This window comes from Zootoca vivipara, chromosome 5 (genome assembly GCF_965207765.1).
Source record: "Zootoca vivipara chromosome 5, rZooViv2.hap1.1, whole genome shotgun sequence".
In the NCBI taxonomy this organism is placed as follows: domain Eukaryota; kingdom Metazoa; phylum Chordata; class Lepidosauria; order Squamata; family Lacertidae; genus Zootoca; species Zootoca vivipara.
In genome coordinates this window covers 52,886,571-52,904,606 of record NC_142588.1, presented here as the reverse complement: position 1 = coordinate 52,904,606, position 18,036 = coordinate 52,886,571, and the positions used below count along the sequence as shown (strand labels likewise).

Below are 18,036 nucleotides of genomic sequence, written 5' to 3'. Positions count from 1 at the left end.
ACTCCGCTAACCTGGAAGTAGTACCCTGGGTTAAGAACTTTGCTTCAGGATGAGAACAGAAATTGCAGCAGCGGGAGGCCCCATTAGCTAAAGTGGTACCTCAGGTTAAGAACAGTTTAAGGTTAAGAACGAATCAAGTTCTTAAACCGAGGTACCACTGTACTCAGTGCAGTGTTTCTGTTTTTTAAAGAGGAATTCAAGGCACAAAATTGAACTCAACAGTACATTTATGCATTTGTGGGTGCCAGACACTTAATCCATGGACTCAACAAGTGTTAAGAGAACAAAGGGAAAGAACATTAAGAAGGCAAAAGCTCTGGGCCAAATAGCAGCTCTTAGATAGTCAGAAGGACAAAAGCCATAGTTTAGAGTCTGTATGTAATATGAGCTACCGTAGAAGTAAAAGCTGCTGGCTGATTCTGTTTGAATCTAAGGCTGCAGCGGTAACAGAAACCAAGTCCTTTTTGGGTGTTAATGCTGTGAACCCCTCCATTGGGGTATATATGTGTAAATAAACTATATATCATAAACACACAACAATCTCTGCTGTGCCTCATTGGCAAAAGGAAAACATGAACCCTGGGCGAGTGCCTGGAACCCTTAGAATCCCACACTGCAACAATACTAAACAGAGATTGCAGAATGTTAGGAAGATCCATTATACTGGTCCCTGTAGAACGGACTTGCAGGAGTCCTCAGATTAATACACATATTAAAATAAAACAAATCTGGCACTGCTACATAGAATTGCATAATTTCAAAAATGAGTAGTCCCTGAAATATATTTTGAAAGTTCAGGTTCTGAAGGCAGATTAAAGGAAGGTCTCCAGCACACACCTTTTCTAGCCCTGCTAGTAGAGATAATTTCTAAATAGATATGTTGGGTAATGAACTTGAGATGTTCTGCATCCCAAACATGTTACTAAGCCTTTGTAATGCTAGAAGGATATAAAATGTGGCCTTAGTGAAGGACATTGCATGGTGTGTGTGTGTGTGTGTAAAAAATGGTTTGGGAGATACTTGACAAAGCTGAGCAGCTTTTTAAAATAGAGCAGCTGAAGAGATAAGGAGAAACAACTAAGTTGAGTAGCTGAGGAAGAGAAGGAAGCAGATAGACAAAGATTCAGAAAGTAGAGGAACCATGAACATTGGCAACAGACTGACAGAAACAGAAACATGCTTTCTCCTGAGTCAGATCATGGGTCCATCTACCGTGTTTCTCATATTATAAGACACGTCTTATATTTATTTTTTCCTGAAAAACACACAGCATGGCTTATTTTCAAGGGATGTCTTATTTTTTAATTAAGTACCGGTACCGGTATCTGTACAGACCACAGACCTACTCCCACCGGGTCTTCGCACGCGGCAGGCGAAGGCTGCAGCCGGGTCCCGGGGCTGCGCGCGCGGCAGGCGAAGGCTGCAGCCGGGTCCCGGGGCTGCGCGCGCGGCAGGCGAAGGCTGCAGCCGGGTCCCGGGGCTGCGCGCGCGGCAGGCGAAGGCTGCAGCCGGGTCCCGGGGCTGCGCGCGCGGCAGGCGAAGGCTGCAGCCGGGTCCCGGGGCTGCGCGCGCGGCAGGCGAAGGCTGCAGCCGGGTCCCGGGGCTGTGCGCGCGGCAGGCGAAGGCTGCAGCCGGGTCCCGGGGCTGCGCGCTGAGGCTGCAGTCTGGCCCTGGGGCTGCACGCTGAGGCTACAGCCGGGTCCCGGGTGTCCGCGCGCGGTGCGCAAAGGCTGCAGCCGGGTCTTGGGGCTGTGCGCGCTGCGGCTACAGCCGGGTCCCGGATGTCCGCGCGCGGTGTGCAAAGGCTGCAGCCGGGTCCCGGGGGTTAACGCGGCAGCAGCAACCCTTCTTTGCCACAGACCTGCTCCCACCACCCGGTACGGCTTATTTTCGAGGTATGCCTTATATTTTTCCACCTCAGGAAAATCCTGCCATGCCTTATTTTGTAGGGATGCCTTAAAATATGAGAAACACAGTAGATCAGGCATCCCCAAACTTCGGCCCTCCAGATGTTTTGGACTACAATTCCCATCATCCCTGACCACTGGTCCTCTTAGCTAGGGATCAGGGAGTTGTAGGCCAAAACATCTGGAGGGTTGCAGTTTGGGGATGCCTGATCTAGATCAGTACTGTCTATTCTACATTGCCTGCCAGTAATTTATTTTGGAGTTTTCTAGCCCTGCCTGGAGATGCCAGAGGCTGAACCTGTGACATTTTGCATGCAAAGCATTTACAATTGCTTCTTCAATACATTTGTTATAATTAAATTAACTGTTCTGACTTTAAAAGATACATGTGTTTGTGTTAATTAGACTTCAAAGTGATTGTGTTCTGCCTTTCCTCATCCATTGTACTGTGCTCATTACACCTTAATGTCTATCACATGTTCTTTTGGGGCATTCTCCCCTCACACAATTAGTCCTGTGAAAGGAAGAGCAGGGCTGCTCCTGCTGCTTCCACCCCCAATGTTTGCATCCTCACTGGTCCTGTCTTCTGCCATTTATACATTCAACAGGGAATGTCTGAATTGGGAGGTTTTCTATACATAAACAGGTTTCCTATATGATTTAGAACTCAGCAAGCATGGTTGCAATCTCTTTCTCACACAAGTGTACTGTAATTACTTGAAGGTAAAATTCCTGAAAGGACTATTGTTCATAGAGTCCACAATATCTGAAAGGCCACAGTTAATCACCTCTCCTTTATTGGATTTAAGGCTGCAATGTTATACAGAGTTGTTTCAAAAACTGTATTTACCTCCTGCCTACTAAGCCAACTTCTGGAGGCAGCTTGCAATATCCTTATGGGGTTTTTTTAAAATCATATTTCTGTTAATAGACTACCAGTGTGGGTTGGACTTGACAAAGGAGTGTTAATAGCTTGAGATGTTCAGGTGACATGTCTTTATGAGAGCTAATTCCCATATGAAAGATTACTGTGTGACACAGGACTATCCTGGGATATTGCAAATACAGGTAGGGGGAAAATATGAGAGGTAGGCAGGGAGCAATGGGAGCATGCTTCCTTGTCTAGCTACAAATGATGTATTCTAATCTAGGCCTCTGTGTGTGATTGTAAAGGTGAATAAAGGAAGCAGGTTGCAATTTTTGGAGACAGTAGAAAAGATAAACAGAGGACTTGTTAAGCTCCAGAAAGTACTATTTGGAGAGGGAATCTGGATATCTGATATGGTACAGTGGATTTGGCTGACTGTTGGAATGTTAAGTTGTCCCTCTTGCTCAATCTGTGTACTTACAAATAAATTAAAATATTACAAAACAGCAAAAGCCTCCAGTGACCTCATTCCAAAGAAAACTAAATCTGGGTAAGTGTTGTGTCCCTGGAACTTCCACAGCACTTGGAAGCTTCCCAACAGCAAAACAGGCTTGTCCAATTGTCTAGAGGTAGATATTTACATGCATCCAGGGAGTAAGCTAGTGAGTAATTACAAATCTTTCTCCAACATTTAAAAGAGAGAGAGAAAGAATGGTAATATAACATATTCCATTTTATTTTAACAATCAAAAGAGCAATGCTTTGTATGAGGCTTACTATATAGGTATCAACATCCAACGTTTATTTCAGTACATATTTTGAAATACCAGCCTATTTCCTTGAACTCCTAAGTGCTGCTTTGGTTGCTCTTCTGTTTAATTTCTTGAGATATGTGTTCCATGTAAGGTTTTTTTTAAAATCAGTTTTTACTACTTGCATATGCAGTTCCATAGGGTACACATATGAGTGCATTTGTTTTCAGGTATTCAGCTGCAACCATAAATCAGGAGTAAATATGCACAACACCGGAAGCCCTTACCCAAGAATAGTAATATTTCCCAGCAATCGGTAACTTCCAGAGGATATTTGGTCATCAGCTCACAAACTCACAGATGATGCAGGACATGACAGTGCTCCCCAGCTTGTGCCATCTCTATGTCTCCCTTTAAAAAGCTGGGGAGGGGAGATGAAGAAAACCTGTAGCAACTAACAATATCTGACCCAGGTGGAGAAGCAAAGGGTGAGATTAATTTCTTGTTCTCCACACTGTGGACTCTTTAGTTACCAAGACTAGTCTGGATCCCAGGAGCACATATCATAATTGTCATCGTACTCAGATTGTTCTGAAATGTGTTTCAAGTCGAGCAAAAAGGAAACCTTCTTTAGAGAATTCTGATGTAAGTGGTCAGCATGAAGTCAGGTGGTAAAACATGTAGCTGCAGCCCTGGTTTAATAGTGTGCTGAAAAATGCATGAGCTTAACAGAGCCCATTTGCGGTAAAAGATGCTAAGAGAAAGCTTCCATTTTTCATTTGGAAACCAGGCAAAAGCCGTGCCAGGAGAGTAGCAACGTACAGTTTTACCAAGCTTGGCATGAAGGTGGACTGTGTGCAATGTTGATCACAAATATGTCAAAGTTGCCAGCTTAATTTAGTTTAATTGGTAGGTATCATGACCCTCACCCTGAGCAACAGCTTGTTCCTCAATTTTGACTCGGGTGAGTAGGGAACAGCCAGGTAAGGTGGAACAGCAGCACAGGAGGCAGAGGTGGCACATACTTACCCAGGCAGCAACATTACACCAGAGAGCTCATATGCCAGGGACCCATCAATACAAGGACCCCTGAATTTGAATCCCCAGATGAAGAAACTCCTGAGCATGCATGTCCCAGTGATCTACACACACACACAGAGAGACAGACACACACACACACAGAAGGGGGGGAGCTGACAGGAGTGAGCCAGCAGTAAATTACACCGAGCAAGGTGGAGTTAACTTTATTACCAAAAATGGGATTTACACAGGAGTGTCAGGCCTAATGAGCACAGCAACTCAACTCAACTAGGTCTTGCCCCTATGAAGCAGTTGCTGAGACTGAAGGCCCTCGTCTCCCCACAGCTGCTTAAGTCCCTACCTCTCCATGGTTTCCCCAAACAATCTGAGACTGCACCTATGTGAAGCTAACTTCTCCGCCCTCTTCATGCCTATCCTGGTTCTGGGAGACCAGTGGGGAGGAAAGCTTGTTGCAGCAGGAGGGGGAGACATCCATGCTTCCACCAGCCAGATTCATCTCTTCCTCTTGGCCTCCCTCCTCTCCTGCATCAGCTTCTGGACTTCTCTCTGCCACAGATTCCCTCCACTCACTAAGCCCTTTTACCTCTTCAGCTTCCAGCACCTCCTCCCAGTCTTCTCCCTCTGACCACTCACCGTCATCCCACCACCAATCCCATGGCTCTGAGCCTTTTTCTCTTGGGAGTTCCCCAGCTGGTTTCTCCCATCATTCTTCTGTGTCCAACCAGTTCATGACAGAAGCCCATGCCTGGCAGTCAATGCCAACAACAAACCTAGGGAGAACAGAGAGCAGGCAGAGTGCTAAGAACCAGACCACAGGACTGCCACTTTAAGGCCTTCTTATAGTCTGAGAAGTGGTGGGGTGGTGGGAGCCTAGGAGGGGTGATTTGGCACTATCCAGGACAAAGCTCCAGATATTGTTAGAACAAAAGTTGCTCACTTGAGCTTCCCGGGATTCTGTAATGTTGGGCTGCCTTGTTGAATGTCAGACAGGACAGGGTGTTATTCAATTAATGCTTTACTGATTAATTTCATATTCTGATTGGTAATTGCATGCTTAGAATTCATAGTTAGATAGCATTGATTGACTGGGACTAGACTAGGGATCCAGAAGAAGTGTACATACGGCCAAGTGCTGGTCACCAGCAGTTAGTTAGTTGGTTTGGCTGCTCATGTTGGTTGGTGTTTGGTGTTCCTGGTAGTCAGCCAGAAGGAAGAAGACCTGAAAAGAATAGAGGGTGACTGGGAGAACTGCTGGGGTCACTGAATGACTTTGCTTAGGCTTAAAAGTCAGTGGGAGAACTTGAGTTGACAAGGGCAAGTGTGGCAATCACACACACAAGCCTCCCCACATCCTTGGGCACACAAGTTCCCTGTCTGTCAACTTTCCCCATGTTCATGGAGCAAACCAGCACTGGGGCTTCTACTTGTGTTTCCCTGGACACAAGTAGAATCCCTCACAGGATTAGGGAACCTTCTTCATCAGGATCCCAGATAGCACAAAAGCTCTACCCACATTCAAATGAAGTCAAGTAGAAGCTCCATGCAGATGTTTAGAATGGGGGTGGAGGAGGACATGCCTGAGGGTATTGGGGTGGGGCTTCCATGTGAGCCTCTGCTTCCACCTTGACTGGAAGATATCAGTAGCTATGACACTGAACATGCCTATGGTCTACAGCTATCCAGTCTAAAAAGCTGGAAAGAATATGGCCACTGCACCAAAAATAGCCCACAGCCAAAAGCACATAACTCCAGATCCAGAATTAGGGAAGAAATGCAGCTAAATCAAAGGCCAAAACAGAAAGGAAATCAAGTATCCTGGAAGGAACTCAAGGACAATTCTACATAGCAACCAACCAGGTGATTGAAAGAAAGTCAGAATGTTCTGGTAGGAAGCCCTAAATGCCAACATGTAGTCAGAAGACGCTATGCAAGTCTTGGACCAGTGTCTGGATGCAATGGTGGACTAGATAAAGGTTTTAAAAAACTGAGCTTGAATACTGAGAAAAAATGGAGGTTTTGTGGATGAGTGGTCAATTGCCAGCTTTGGATGGGGTTTCTCTCCCTCTGAAGGAGCAGGTATGCAGACTGGGTCTTCCACTTGAGCCATATCTGTCACTAGAGACCCAAGAGACCTGGAGTGCTTTTTGCCAGCTTCAGCTGGTTATGCCACTTGCAACCTTTTCTGGACTACATCCTGACTACAGTGGTCCAGTAAAAGGTTGCCCAAAAGAGAATGTGGCCTAGGGGCAGAAAAAGTTCCTGCAACCCTGCTACAGAGATCTGAATTCCAGGTTTGGGGGTATGGCCTCACCTAGAGAATATGTACATCTCCACAGAGAAATGCCAGACTAAATACCATGTTGAGATGGTAGGATTTAAATCACACATTTTAGTAGTGTATTGTTTTCCGAACACAAACAATAGTTTTAAAAGACTGTTCGTGTTAGGCAGGGGCAATGTGTCATGCAGAATCATGGATGCAAATGTTTTTACCTTCCTTCCTTGGTGCTGTGATCAGGGAAACTGTAGCTGCATGTGTTAATACTGGCACTACAAATAATCTACAGCTAAACACTTCCTCCTAAGAACACTCCTGCAGTACTGTTGAAATTCATTCTAAAAACCACACTTACATATTCTTATCAGACTGAGTTGTTCTAGTGAAATAGCATATTCCCCCAGTTTAAGATTGCAATATGATAATGCAGTATGATAACAGGATGCAACTGCAGTTTTGCAGGATCTACAAGGTCCTACTACACTGCAGTATGTTTAATATACTCTAATCTTCCCACTCTACTCCCTTAGCAAATCTAGGACACTCCTGTCTTTCTCTTCATACCTCATTGCAGCAATCAGTAAGTGTTTTCCTCCAGTCTTCTTTACTGTTTGTGCACAGTACAACAAAGCAAATGTTCTGACTGAACTGCAGGGCTCCATTATTTAACACACACACAGGCCTACCCTGAGAAGGAAACTGGGTCTATGGTTCTTAGAAACAGCATTGGGAAGCTGGTTAAGGGAGACGGAGCCTAGCAGTTACCCTGTTCTGTATATCATAACTGTCTGTCTCCAAGAGCCAAAACAGTTTGCGCTGGGTGGAACCGTCCCCAACCTTCAGTGGCAGCTGATGGGAAGAACTGACATCAGCACTGCGGCAAAATGGACAGCTCCATCAGCATTTCTCCCTGTCATGCTTCCTAGCAAAGTCAGTTGGGAATGCGAGGCTAGGACCGGAAAGATGCAACATCACCACTACCAGGTCCCTCCAAGCCCTCTATCCTTCCTCAGACGTGCGCCCCAAGATTTCAGCCAGCAACGCCAGCTGCTTCTCATTCCCCGATAGGCGTTCTCTGCTCTGCCTTCTTCCGTCATAGTCAAGGGGAGCCCAACTCCCCTTGGGCCCAAGGGGAGCCCAAGTTCCTCAACTCCGCTTACCTCCGCTACTCTGCAAAGCAATGACCACCGCCCCTAAATATTCCAATCTCTATCACCCTGTAGAGGAGCAGTCCTCCTCACACCCGCACCCCAAAATCCGCTGCATTCCCTTCCTGCTTGCGCCCAATTGGACTGCCGGAGCGCCCCAGCATCCTCATTCCCTGCCTGTCCTTTTCATCCCAATCTCCTCCCCTTGACCGCGCCCTAAAAGTGCAGCTTCCCCCCACCCCCGCCTTTCTGCGGCGCACCGGGCGACCCGCCTCCCTATATAAAGCACGGACGGCGCAGGGAGCCTCTCTACTGCCTCCAGGATGAATTTCGGATCGGATCCTCACTACTTGGCCTCTTCCTACAGGAAAATCTTCGGGGAGCCTCCCCGCTACTCCTCCCGCCTGGGCAGCTCAACTGCGGGCAGCAGCTACCGTTCGCAGTCGGTGTCCCGCAGCAGCCATGCTGTCTCGTACCGGCTGGCGCAGGCGGAGAGCCTGGACCTGAGCCAGGCGGCGGCGGTGCACGACGAATTCCGCCTGACGCGCACCAACGAGAAGGAGCAGCTGCAGGGCCTCAACGACCGCTTCGCCGGCTACATTGAGAAAGTGCGGCAGCTGGAGCAGCACAACCGGCTGCTGGAGACCGAGCTGGGCGCGTTGCGGCAGCGCCACGCCGAGCCCAACCGGGTGGCCGAGCTGTTCCAGGCCGAGCTGCGAGAGCTGCGCGCCCAGCTGGAGGAGACAGAGGCCTCCCGGGCGCAGGCGGCGCTCGACCGCGAGCGGCTGGCCGAGGAAGTGCAGCGCTTGAGGGCGCACTGCGAGGACGAGGCCCGCGCCCGGGCCGAGGCCGAGCAGGCGCTGCGGGCGCAGCAGCGCGAGGTGGACGGCGCCACGTTGGCGCGCCTGGCGCTGGAGAAGAAGGTGGAGGCGCTGCTCGACGAGCTGGCCTTCGTGCGCAAAGTGCACTCGGAGGAGCTGGCCGAGCTGAGCGCCTCGCTGCAGGTGCCCGCGCTGGCCGCCGTCGAGACGGACGCCACCAAGGCCGACCTGACGGCGGCCCTCAAGGAGCTGCGCGGCCAGTACGAGGTGCTGGCCGCCAAGAACCTGCAGGCGGCTGAGGAGTGGTACCGCGGCAAGTTCGCCAACCTGAGCGAGCAGGCGGCGCGCAGCAACGAGGCAATCCGCGCCAGCCGCGAGGAGATCGGAGAGTACCGTCGCCAGCTGCAGTCGCGCACCCTAGAGGTGGAGAGCCTGCGCGGCGCCAACGAGTCCCTCGAGCGGCAGCTGCACGAGATGGAGGAGCGCCACCACGCCGAGGCCGTCGGCCTGCAGGTGAGTGCGGGCGAGCGGAGGGGGTCGCCTTTCCGCGCAGGCGCCGCGTCGTCATTCTCCGCACCGTGTCCAAGGACACACCTCGTGGCCAGACGCTGTCGATCGCCTTAGCGCGCTCGCCCCCTATCGCGCACGTAAGCACCGCTTCTCCACCCACCCGTCCCTCGGTGGCTTCCGATCACTATCCGCAAAAAGCTACAGGAAACGGATCTCTGGGTTGGCTCAGGATGACAGTTGTCGCCTGTCATGTGCTGAATCGGACCATTGGTCCATTCACAGCAGACTTAAGTCCAGTGGTTGGAAGCCTCCGGCTGTCCTTAGACCTTTGAGAATCTCGTTTCCAAAAATCTGCTAGCTGGCTGCTAGGAGGGGTGAGGTGAAAGTCTATCAACACATTCAGTCTAGATGGTGTGTTAAAACACGCTAGGAGTTTTGCTTTTGGGGCAGGAGTCTCTTAGAAAAGCCATTCAGTATGCATGGGTATCACTTGGATGCTTACCACTCTGGGCACATTAAAAACGCTTAACAGTTTACCATGGAGCTCCTGAATGTAGTGCAGTTGACCCCATGAAAAGAACCTCTTATGTCATGAAGTGTTTTGATTGTGTGTCCATCCCCCCTAGTCTCATGCTAATTCTTTGTGCACATGGGCGTAGCTGGGGGCGGCAGGGGGCAGCTGCCCCCAAATAAAAAAAATCAAAACAAAGCTGAGGTTCTGCCCCCACCCTAACAAAAGCCTGTCCCCCCTCCAAAAATCCTGGCTATGCCCCTAGTTGTGCACTGGTTTCATATTGAGGAATAACTGACTTCCACTGGATACTGTGCCTGCTTAGTGTTTTCACAGTTCCTGGGTTTGAATAGTGAAAAGGGTGGTGTCAGCCTTGGGACATCCCTCCCTCTAATCTGTGATGAATTATACCTCTCCTAACATCTCCCTGCTTCTTAAGAAGAGTAGGGCTCAGCCTGAATTGAAGCTAAAAGACAGTGGAGGAAACTATGTCTCTCTCCATGGTACTGAACAAGATTCATTGCAATCAATCTACCGCTAGCTAGTGGAGCCCGCAAGAAAATATGGAATGCTTCTGTTCAGGGTGCTAGCCAGACATTGGATCTTCCAGGATAGTCCATTACTTTTGTTACTCCTTGTTTTCCCTCGGACAGTCAGCATCCCTTGGCAACTGAAAATGCTCTGTCATCATTGGGCTGTTGGGGAATTTTTAAAGGATTTTTTTGTCTATAAGTTTCTTTTGCATGGCAGGTACTGTTTTGGCTACATAAAGGATACACACATTCTAAGTTAAGCTTGCAATGTCCCCCCTTTAACATATTGCAGACTGAAGCTGTATTACATTAAAATAGGAATTCTAGGATTGTATCTTATGTAGGTGAATATGTTGTTTAGTTTGAAAGGCATACATATCAACAGCTTCCCCCCAATTATTTGGCAATCTTCTGTAATACATGCATACATAATTTAAACAGGCAAAGCTTTCTTCATTAATATGCAAATTTAATGAGTTAATAATTTACAAGTCCTATGATTAATCAACTAAGAATTCTATAATCAAATGGAAGCCCTAGTTAGCAGCTGCACAGGTGTAGCAGGAGCATTTACTTGGCCAAGATTCTGAATGCAATTTTTTTTGCATGGAAATGTGTAACTTAAGTAATGCAGAAAAACAGCCTCTGATACAGAATCATTGCTGCAAATACTTGACACTGAGCTTTTGGTATATGTGATATAAATGTGTCCTTTATACATTGCTGGTGCAAACCTTTTTACTTAAGCAGATCCCAAATGGCTAGGGTCTTCATCTGAGCTTACAAATTTGGGGAACTATAGTTGTAAGGGTAGCTATCTCTGATCATCACCCACTTCTCCTCCAGCAGTGTGTGCATGTGGAGGGGGGTGGAATCCAGAGAAAGTCCTCCAAGGATAAATAATAATACTTGAATAGCTTCATATAGGAGAGGGTTGTGTCTGTGTTCTGGAACACTGAGAGAAATCCCACCCAGTTTTCCACATAGGATTTCTTGGTGGTCATACCCAGAAAGCTGTCATGTACCCAAAAAGCTGTCATGCAGGCTTATATACGTTTTAATGGTAGACCAGCATTTGCATGTTATGTGCAAATGTATGTACAATGTTGCTGATTGCACTACAGTTCTATTCTAAGAGGTAAAGAAACTACTCAGCATCATCTTTGGCTTTAAAATATCAGTTTTATATATGTCTGTCTGAATTACAGGACACTGTCAACCAGCTGGAGAGTGATCTGAGAGACACAAAAAGTGAAATGGCTCGGCATCTGAGAGAATACCAAGATTTGCTCAATGTCAAAATGGCCCTGGATATAGAGATAGCAGCATACAGGTAACAGTGATGATCAAAGCCCTGCTTGCCTGTTGGTTATGTAAACAGCATAGCACCAAAATAGATTGTGATGAACCACTGTCCTAGTGGTTAATGGAAGTCAATTTAGCGCTGCTGACTAGGAAGCTTTACCATCATTTTGCATTGATGGTAATGCAGTGCATTGAGAGTAGATAAAGTATAGTAAGACTAGGTGTTTTTAGCATACATTTTATAAAACAAATTAACATTTTCTAGTTTATATTGTGACACCTAAAATAATAATGGATTGATTTATTTTTTGTGGAATAAGCTTTAATATAAGTTTTTATAGCTTATACGAAAGGTGAGGCACCCATGGCCTTCTGGGTGTTGGTTCCAGTTCCCATCAGCCCCAGCCAGCATGGCTTATAGTCCAGCAATACCTGGGGGGGGGGGGCATAGGTTCTCCACCTGTGGCTTATATCATAATACATTTGCTGGTTTTTAAGCAGCTACAAGACTCTTAAGTCTGCTGCAGCAAAAAAGAACACCCCTCTGGAAGACGTGGTTGTAAGTAACAGGATAGTTTATGCTCTTAAAAGCTGCTGTGTCTTCCTACAGAATCCCTTAAGTAGAGGAAATGGCATATGTACAGATGCCACAGCATCTGACAACTCTCATTTGATCATGCCTGACAGTAGGTCTTTTACCCAACTCCACACCACACCTGAGTTGTATTCTTCATGATTGCCACTAAATTTGGCAGCAGCTGCACTGCAGTAATCTAACCTCGAGGTTACCAAAGTATGGACAGCATATGTACAGATAGGAGTATAACTGGGCCACCTACTTAAGCTTAGGGAAGGCATTCTACATCACTGAGCTTCAAGCACCAGTGATGGATCCAGAAGCACCCCCAAGCTATGTAACTGCTCCTTCAGAGCGAGTGTAACCCCATTAAGAGCAGGCCAGCTCCAATTCATCCAGTCTAGGGAACCATCCACTAACAGTTCCTCAGTCTTATCTGGATAGAGCTTCAATTGAGTGTCCAGTATTGAGGCAAGACATTGGTCCAGCACATCTACTGCCACACTTGTAGATGTCAAGGAAAAGTAGAGCTCTGCGTCATCAGAATATTCCTGACTATGTGCTCCAAGATTCTAGGTAACCCTATTTAGTGATTTCATATAGATGTTAAACAACATGGGTTGGGTTTTTTTTTTAAATCTGCAAATATTTTCAAATTCTTGTGGGTCTTTGGGGCATGAAAAAATGCTTGGTTGCTCACCCCTCTTTAAGTCTTCTCCTGCTTTTAACCAACATAGGGACTAGAAATGGTCTCTTCATAAATGTGCTTAATCCTGGATTGAACCCGAAATAATAATATCTCCTTCTCTGGTGTTTACAGGAAACTGCTGGAGGGTGAGGAGACACGTTTTAGCACTTCAAGCATCAGCATTTCATCAATGAATCCCCCTTCCAACCCCACTTACTCCTTCCAGCCCAGGTTCTACAGTTCCCCTATGACCAGCAGTTCTAAAATATCCCCCACTTTCTCTTTTAAGAAAGAGGAGAAAGAAGAGGCTAAATTGGCTTCAAAAATCTCATCAAGCCAAGTAGGGGAAGCCTTTGCTGAAATGATTGAGGAGACCATAACATCCACTAAGAAAACTGAACGAACAAATCTGGAAGAGGGGGGTGCTGCAAACCAAAAAGTGTAACCTTTCACCTTAAGTACAATGAGGGAGGGAACACATATAGCTTAGACTTTTAAATTGCCTAAATTGAATTAAGGTGCTTACCAGCTCATGTACACATAAAGTTCTAATGTTTCACACCACCAGTCTAGTTTAGTAAGAGCACCACATCCAGGAGGAAAGAAAGGGGAGAGGGCTCAAGGTTTTCCGGGGGCGAGGAGGGACTCTGTAGGAAAACTAGTTGGCAAATTGCAGAGTTATATAATAGCCAGATCTCACAATTTCTAAATTAAGCAAAGAGGGAAGTCTCAGAAGTGCAGCTAGTAGGAAAAGGTAAAACCTACACATACTAGTTAATGACTCAGGGCTCCTTCATGATGCCTGAATTAATTGCTGAACCTGCTATTCAGAATCAGTTGAAAAGTGAACCCCCTTCACAGGTAAAATACAAAATATCCAGCAATTGCACCTTGTCAGGGAAGTGCAGATTAATCTTCATTACCCGCCTCTTGAAGGCAAGTAATTAGATGATTTATTCTGTTTCCAGTTGTTCTGCACCACAGGGGTAGAGAAAATGGGGCATTTTGTTTGCCTTGCTGTGTGATTGGTGTACTCTAGAAAGAAGCACAATGCATTCAAAAATACTAGGTGGAAGCTACTAAGCCACACAATAATTGTGGATAAACTTTCTGTACCAATGCACATGGGAGCTCTCTGTCATATGATAGCACATAGTGAAGACGCACTTAAATATATCTTTGTTATCTCACTAGCTAAACCTGGTGCATTCTTCCCTTTTAAAAAAACCTACATGGTAAAATAATTTGGAGTATTAGAGCCCCGTTTTTCTGTTAGAAGCACGGACAGTCATTTCTGTGATTACATTGTGAACCATTGTTCTGTCCATTTCACTTTGTGCCATATTTGTAGATTTAAAATAGTAATTGCTTACAATCAGTAGTGCCAGCAAATAAGAATAAAGGAAACAGGTATGCTGTAATCAGTTCCTAGATTTTAGCTTTAGCCTTGTATGAAAATAAGGCTAAAAGAAAAAAAAGATCTACTCTCTTGAGTTTTCTAGAGCACAGATTCCTAACGTCGTTTCAAAAGCTGAGATATCTGCTGTTTCCTATTGCCACAATCGGCAACTCAAAACCATGGATATCCTGGCTTTTGATTCACCATTAGAAAAGGAGTGTAGAATTATGCCAGCAGCTTATTTCTCTATTATGGAAAGCAATATGGGTTCTATGTGCTGTATTAGAGACAAAGTTTGTTAATAACATACTATTAAGGTATTTTTTCTTAATGTATTTTCTTAAATGTACTCACTGCCACATGATAACCTCACCAGTGAATTGTAGTGGTTCTTCTGACTTTTCTCTAATAGACTTAGAGGAGCATATTTGTTAGACTTGGAAATGATGCAGCTGCACACATACACAGAATCACTTTTGCTTGGTAAATAACAACTGGTGCTGTAGACTGATTAATGAAATTCTGACCATTTCAACACACTGGCAGACTGAATCCATGTTTGCAGCAAATGACAAAAACAAGTAGTCACAGGGAGGAAAGTTTCACACCTACTATTTTATCAAAAAGGAATCCTGATAAGATAGAATCCAATCTTCCATCTGGATCTGATAACCTTCAGTGCACCTTTTCAGTCTACCATTTGAATATGTGCCAAGTTGTACATAGAACTTACTAGTGTGAATTTTCTTTCAATGCCTTAAAATTGCCAGCAGAATTTGCTTTCTGCAGAAGCTGAAGATTCTGTGTTATTGTGATGTGTTTGCATTAATGCATCCTGCCACAAGGTTTGATCACACAAAACCATCATGTCCTATCAGTTTCACTGCAATAGTTTCCTGAACTAAGAGAAACCGTTTTGCTCACATTCTTTCCTCTTCTGTAAGGCACAAATAAATAAAGATGACATGTCTTGAGGCAGCCTGTTTGTCCTTGGTGATATTCTGACTTCAAACTTTTCTGGGTTGTAATCTCTTTCCAAATCAATTACATCCAGGCAAATCAATGTTTGATGTTTGGGCAATGTCTAGAGCTGGGTGACCCAACTTTTCATACCAAGTGGGTTGCAAGAGTACTTCAACACAGAACCCACAGGCTGCACACTGCCTTGGAGGTGTGTGTGAATATTTGACACCCCCCCTCAGCCCTTGGGCTGCTTTCCCAGTTAAGCTAGTGAAGCATTGGGCTTTTGGGAAGGAGGTGTGAGGCTCTGGCAGGGTCCTAGAGCTCCCCCCTCCTTTCCAAAGCTGGGAAAGAACTAACTTGGCTTTGGGAAGGAGGCACAAGGACTCAAGGACCCTGACAGAGCCCTCACACCTTCCCAAAGCCCAGCACCTGGCTTACCAGCTTTGGGAAGGTAGCACAAGGGCTGTGGGGGAAGCATCAAATGTTGCGGAGGGCCACCAAAAAGGGACTAATAAGCATGGTTCATTCTCATTATTCCTACAGCTTGGTCCGTTTTTAACATCCCTTCCCGGTAAGATCTTCTTAAACTGGACCATTATTGCCCAACAAGAAAGGAAAGATTGGCTTTGGTAAGTGCTGGGTTGCTCACTGCAAATGTCTCGCAAGTACAGTACCATGAATGTGAGTACCACATAGAGCAAATGCATCTCGTCAGCTAATACAATCTTCAGTGGATGACATTCATTCTGACACAATGACAGGACAGCCCAAAGGAATAGATATCATGCAACATTTACCCTAGCAAGGACCTTGCACTTCTCTAAGCAACTCCTGTCCGAAAGCATAGTTTAATTTCTCTGGTTTTTTAAAATTCCACACCTGAGAACTTCTTCATAGAACAATCAGAACAAGCTGGTCCAAAACCTTGCCCAATAAATAACTCCCTTATGAGGAAGTGCTACAACATTCGGAGCTTTTCAGTTTAGAAAAACAAAACCTAGTAAAGAGAGTATATGATGGAGGTCTATACTATTATGCAGGTGTGGGAAAGGATAAGAGCAGGGATGGCCAAACTTGGCCCTCCAGCTGTTTTGGGACTACAATTCCCATCATCCCTGACCACTTGTCCTGTTTGCTAGGGATGATGGGAGTTGTAGTCCCTAAATAGCTGGAGGGCCAAGTTTGGCCATGCCTGGATAAGAGTTCCCCCCCCCTCCCTCACATCATGCTAAAACCTGATGTCATGTAAAAAAGTTGAATGTTGGAAGATTCAGGACATACAAAAGAAAGTACTCCTTCACACAGCATAGTTAAAATGATGGCATTCACTCCCACAAGGCAATAACACTTCAGAGGACAACAGGGAGCAGAAGAAAAGTGAGATTCTACATCTAGTTTACAACATTCTGAATTTTCAAAGCCCCATTGGAGCCATTCTTTGAGCCCACTTGAGCACACTTAAGCAGCCTAAATACTGTACACAATTCTTTTCCACTTACCGGTAGTGTGTTATTCGAATTTGAAGGAAAAATGCCTGTTCACCAGAATAATCAAATGTCAAAATATACTGCACCTGTGTTCTTTGTAATAATTTATGATCAAAGGACAAACTAACCAATCATCCCTAGCTAACAGGACCAGTGGTCAGGGATGATGGGAATTGTAGTCCCAAAACATCTGGAGGGCTGAGTTTGGGGGTGCCTGGTTTAGGAAGATAATAGGAGTAGCAGGCAGTCTTCACAAACTCACTAGAATCTATAGGAATATAAAGAGATCCTGATAGCAGGAAAGACATAGCTATTTCCCCAACACCCATAGATTTGCAAAATAATTAGCTTATTACTCAAATGACACAAATTTATAATGATTTGCTCAATTGTATTCTGAAGGATTGGGCCTGTGTTTTGCAAAAGGCAGCACTTGTTGAACAGTGGTGGTTAGGTAATTTTAGACTGTCCTTAATGGGCTTTTACCGTTAGATAGTAATGTGTAACATTTCACTGACTTCAACATGTGGTAAGACAGCCCTCCTGTTCATTTTGCCAAGTGGGGCCCTGGACATCTGCCCAGAGGCCTGGCACCACTGTTGTCTAGCTAGCAGATGCTGAAACGTCTTCTGACTTAATCTTTCCTAGCATGGGTCAAGGCTGTATCAGAGGGTTCGTTTTCCTAGAATGTAAAAGCTTAGTTGGGTGCCAAGAGATTTATTTACTTGGTGACTACAGTTTACTTTGAGGCTTCAGCCACAGATTCTGTGGAACAAAGTGTTCCTTTTGGGAGCAACACTCTAGAAAGGGACACATTCCTAGTACTGTACAGCGGTTTGTACTTCCCTTAAAGCCTTTATTTTTGTTGGCCAAGGCTCCCATTATTTTTAGGAGCTTGAGCTAATGGTTAACAAAAACTACACACACACACACTCATTGGGCACAAAGTCTCAAGGCAAGTTACTTTTTTCTGTGTGTGAATGCTCCTTAACACTTTTGCTCAAACAAATCAATAATTGGCAATGCTTAGCTTCAAGGTTACATAGACATCCCAACCAAAAGAAGACCTGTACACATACAGTGGTACCACCGTTTATGACCTCAATTGGTTCCGGGGAGCCGGTCGCTCCCCGAGCAGGTCGTAAATGGAGCGCTTCTTCTGCGTGTGCGCAAAGCGCCGATAGAGCGCTTCTGCACATGCGCGAGCTGGGCAGATCGCTTCTGCGCATCCGCACGCCACGGAACCCG

At 45.8% G+C, this 18,036-nt stretch overlaps 1 protein-coding gene across 1 annotated transcript; it reads left to right on the top strand.

Moving 5' to 3' along the window:
* The first annotated feature begins 4,762 nt into the window (after positions 1-4,762).
* On the top strand, positions 4,763-15,316 carry INA (internexin neuronal intermediate filament protein alpha). The gene is made up of 3 exons (XM_035133103.3): positions 4,763-9,328; positions 11,578-11,702; positions 13,072-15,316. Exons 1-3 carry the CDS (start codon positions 8,318-8,320, stop codon positions 13,382-13,384), a joined length of 1,449 nt encoding a protein of 482 aa, XP_034988994.1. The 5' UTR covers positions 4,763-8,317; the 3' UTR covers positions 13,385-15,316.
* The last annotated feature ends 2,720 nt before the right edge of the window (positions 15,317-18,036 follow it).